The following is a 4,517-nucleotide window of genomic DNA, read 5'->3' as shown; positions in this document are numbered from 1 at the left end:
GGTCTTGGCAGAAAGGCAGGACAACTCTTCCCCTTCCAGACAGGAGCAGAAGATGGGGCTGTCTGTCTGCCAAGACCCAGGGGAGGCAGGGGCCCTGCTGCAGCTCCAAGCCCGGACCCTGAGCCCTGTGGCCAGTGGGGGGGGGGGCATCTCACAGGAGTGTCTGGGTATGGGGTTGCCTCTGGCCTCTGGTGTTTGGCCTCTGGTCAGCGGCGGGCGGGGAGGTTCCAGGACCAGGGATGGCCACAGGCCTTCCATGCCCTCCCACCGGTGGCTCTGCTCGGGGCAGGGACGGGCGGGTCAGTTCTCTTTGGGTGCCCGGAACTCGGGCATGCTCCAGGCCCGGGGCGGGGGCCGCGTGTCCCGCTCCACGTCCTCGGAGATGGTCGGGATGTCACTGGCGAAGGGACAGATGCGTGCGCGGGCCTTGAAGGTGGCCAGCGCCAGGCCGCCGCGGGGCCGCAGGCTCCACTGCCGTGTGAGCCGGTGCGCAGCCGCCTCCCGCTTCATGCCGTCCAGGGCCTCCTGCAGCGCCGCGCGGAACAGCCGGGACACCTCCTGCACCTCGGGCTCCTGCTGGGCCAGCAGCTGCCGGAACCTGCGCGGCCGGGGGGGCTCGGTCACCTGGGGGGCTTCCGTGTGCACCCCGAGGTCAAGGCCCAAGTCCCCCGCATCCCCACTTCTCCAGAAGTAAATAGAGAGCCTTCTTACTCCTCTGGCCCATCCCAAGTTCAAATCCCAGCTCTGCCACTTCTGGCCCCCATGAGCCTCAGCTTCCTCAGCTGTAAACTGGGGTCACAGCCACCTTTGGTGAGGTTTGATGAGCTGACATGAAAAATCCTGGCACCGGCCTCAGGTTCTCCATGTCGGTGAAGGGGGGCCCCCTGCTATCACCCCCTAGGATGTGAGGCTTTCTGGCTCATCCCCTCCCTCTCCCTCCATTCCGCCCACTGCCCAGAGTGGTCTCTGAAATGTGTCTGTGATGAGGTCCCTGTCCTGAGAGTTTCCTTCCATCGCTCCCATCACTGTTTGGCCATGCACACCAGGTCCCCTGTCTGTGCTTTAGCCAGGAAGAGTCACATGTGTCCCCCAGCCCAGATTCTCTGGCTCCCTGCGGTTTCTGAGCTGGTTCCTCTGCCTAAAATGTCTTTGCTGGAGCTCAACAGTGACTGATAGTCACCAAGTCCCTTTACTACACAGGTTCTTACGTCCTACGGAGAATCAGGACCACTCGAACCTTTCAGCAGCGACTGAGGCAGGAAACGTGGCCAGGCCATCATTACCATATGTATGTCGTCAGCCTCCCGTCACTTAGGAGCTGTGGTTTGCCAGCTTAGATCTCTCATCAGCACCCCCCCCCCCACGACTCACCCCTGCCCCGGTCCCCAGGGTGCTTCTGGTTCTAGAATACATTTCGGGGGGGGGGGGGTACTTCCATGATATAGAAAAGTGGAAAGGGTGAGATTCTCAGCCCGGAGGAAGAAGCGGGAAGGAGTTGAAAAGACGACAAAATCCAGAGGAGTGTAGACAGAACTGGAGAAGGGTTTTTAAGGGGCATTTCGAAGGAAAAGGTGTACAGTAGATACATATGTTGGTTAAAGATGGAAGAGAGAAGATTCGGGGTGACTAAAGGGGAGGAGTTAAGATGTTATACTGTGGATCTGTATCTACTAGCGTTTGAGAAATGCAGATAGAGAACATGAGTTACTTTTGAAATTGTTTTTGGGTGTTGGACAGCGCTTCTTTAACTTCAGCAGGAATCCATCTGATGCTGGACTGTGTAGGTCAGGGCTTTATTAAGGTGACATTTATATGCAGGAACATTACTGTACCCAAGCTCTTAATGTTCAGTGCCCTAGGGCTCTGCACCCTTCACTCTCTCACACACACACACACCCCTTAGGCAAGCTGGTGTGAAATAGGATAGCTGTTATTTAGGAAAACCTCTCTAGGAGGTAAAAACCCAGGATAATGATCATCGGGACAGGGAGACCAGAAAGTTCAAAGGCCTGGGGTTCTCTCCTATCAAAACTCATGAGCCTGGACCCAGGAGCCGCCCCTGCCTCCCTCTGAGCCCCTAGGGTGGCCCTGCTCTGGGGCCTCTTTGAGAGCCCTCCCCTTGCCTAGCTCTTTCTAACAGATGACTGGGTCATCCAGGGCCCCTGCCTCCGGTCCTGGTAACCTCAGGTCCTGCCACTGCAGCCACCCTCCCTGGAGCCTGCAGCTTAACAGCTGGGCCCCGTGCCAGGGCCAGGGGTTACCTGAGGATGGTGGGCCCACAGTAGGATGGGTGGATCTTGGCGCAGACGTCCTCTAGCTGCAACCGCTCACTGGGGCTGAGGTCGTAGGTGGCCCGGGGTGTGCTGGCCAGCCAGCTGTAGTCCACCCCGGTGCAGATCTTCCTGACCGTATTGCTGCGCTCCCGCTGCTGCCTCTCGGCCTCTCGCATCTGCCTCGCCAGCTCCATCATGAGTGTCTCTAGCACCATCTCAGCCGGGCTCCGGGACGACAGCTGTGGCTGGGCCTCATTCCACCGGAGCCACGGGATGAGGGACATGGCCTCCCCTTGGGCCCCTCTATCCGTTAGGGTGGGGAGCACAAAAAGGAGGGAGGAGAGCTGGAACCTGAGTCAGAAGACCTGTTCCGTCCTCACAGCTGGGTGTCCTGGAGTAAGTCACTTAACCTCTCTGAGCAGTCGTTTCTAATTCTGTAAGACAAGATAGGGCTGTTGTGAGAAACAGCTGTGAATAAACTTGGGATGCTCTAAGCACCACATAAAAGTGCTTAGAGCTTATACACTCACAGTTATAACAGTCCCTGAACCATCCAGATGACTGAGCCCAGAGAAAGCACCCCCTGAATCCCTGCTAACTCCCAACAAAGAAGGAAACTTACTGCGTATGGCAAAGCACAATCCTATCCCTGTGACTGAAGGGCAAAAATACACACACAGCACCGATGCCCACACCCTGTGTCAACCTAACAGGAAAATACCCTAAGTTTCTAAACGTCCCAGCCTATTGCTGAAGGAAGCTTGGAATTAATTGTATGGGGTTGGCATCATCCTGCAAGAGACACAGCTTACCCTCCATTTATTCATTTATTCACCACTCACTCAGAAGCATTAGTCAGGCGCTGTGTACACATCTGTGCAGGGACACAAGCGGGAAAGCCTGTCAGGGGCCCTGCTCTCCGGTGACGCAGGACGTGGTGAGAGAACCATAACATCAGTGGAAAGAAGTAAATGTGGCTGGGGAAGCATAGAGTCAGTGTGGATGGAGAAGGGGGGAGTGACCCTAGATGACAAAGGGGACCACAGAGGGCTTTGTGGATGAGAGCAGGGTGAAGGGTGAGTGCAGGCTTCAGACACATGAACTGCTGATGGAGAAGGTGTCCCAGGTGGAGGACCCTGACCTGGTCTGCAAGGAGCATCAGGTGTGAGAGCAGGGACCTAACTCATCAGCAAAGCCCCACAGAGTCCTGCTCAAGGCAGGTCTGGTGAATGACTGATTGACTGACTGATTGACTAGATGAATGAATGGGTGGATGGGTGGATGAGTGGGTGGGTGGGTGGATGGATGGGTGGATGGGTGGGTGGGTAAATGGGTGGATGGATGGGTGAATGAGTGGCCATTTCAGGCATGCCCTGCTGCCTGTCAGGGTTTGTGCCCCTGACAGCAGTGGAAGTAAGTGCCATTCTTGGACTAAATCTGAGTGGGTCTTGGGGTGCCCCACCTCCCCTTTCTGTGCCTTTTCCCCTCCAGGGAGCTCCTCTTCCATGAATCCTCTCCTGATGCGGAGTAAAGAGGTTCCAGGAACTCAGTCTCAACGTGGCTGTGAGGCGGGTGTCACCTGCTGAGGACACACACACTTCCAGGCGGCCCTCCCAGCACCCTGCTTCTGCAATGCTTTGCCCAGAGAAATGAACTGTTGATGCTGGAGAATCAGACACAAGTGGGAGCATTATTATGGGGTAGAAGTTGCCTCCTAGAGTGGCACAAATCCAATTTTCTACTTACACGGAGACTTGAACAGCCAATTGCCTTAGCTAAAGACAAGTCTCCTTAATCTCCTGGACTCCTCACCGCAGGTGTGGCTCGGCCAGAAGAAAGCCAGAGCGTATCCCGGGGCAGGGACCCTCTTCCCAGGGTTAAGGCTTGTGCCCCTGGTCTGAGCTGGCCTCTAGAGACAGGTGCTCAACCCATGTCAGATGGCAGGGACTGGGTGGGGTGACCCCACATGAATCCTGGGTTCAGTGGGCCCTTAGCTTCTCTGGCCCAGGTGGAGGGGTCTCACGGGGACAGGGGCATGTTCTGAATTTTCTTCCTTCCAACCCTGGCCAGAGCTGGAGGCTTTGCTAGAGACGGGGTCTCTGCCCGGCTCTGTCTCTTTTCTCGCAGGAGGCTCTTGGGCAGGTCTGATTAAGTTCTTAAGGGCAAAGGAGGGAGCAGGGGGGAGGGAAGGAGAACAGGGCAGAGAGTCGGGCTGCCAGACAGACCACAGAGGTGGCTGGTTTG

At 56.6% G+C, this 4,517-nt stretch overlaps 1 protein-coding gene across 1 annotated transcript; it reads right to left on the bottom strand.

The window, feature by feature from the left end:
• Window positions 1–300: 300 nt before the first annotated feature.
• On the bottom strand, window positions 301–2,557 carry RD3 (RD3 regulator of GUCY2D; the record flags this gene model as incomplete). The annotated part of the gene is made up of 2 exons (XM_081121896.1): window positions 301–598; window positions 2,262–2,557. 2 exons carry the CDS (start codon window positions 2,555–2,557, stop codon window positions 301–303), a joined length of 594 nt encoding a protein of 197 aa, XP_080978022.1.
• Between the last annotated feature and the right edge of the window lie 1,960 nt (window positions 2,558–4,517).

Source organism: Miniopterus schreibersii (assembly GCF_964146895.1).
Source record: "Miniopterus schreibersii genome assembly, chromosome: 19".
NCBI lineage: Eukaryota > Metazoa > Chordata > Mammalia > Chiroptera > Miniopteridae > Miniopterus > Miniopterus schreibersii.
The sequence above is the reverse complement of the archived record's forward strand: the minus strand, read 5'-3'. Positions and strand labels throughout refer to the sequence as shown.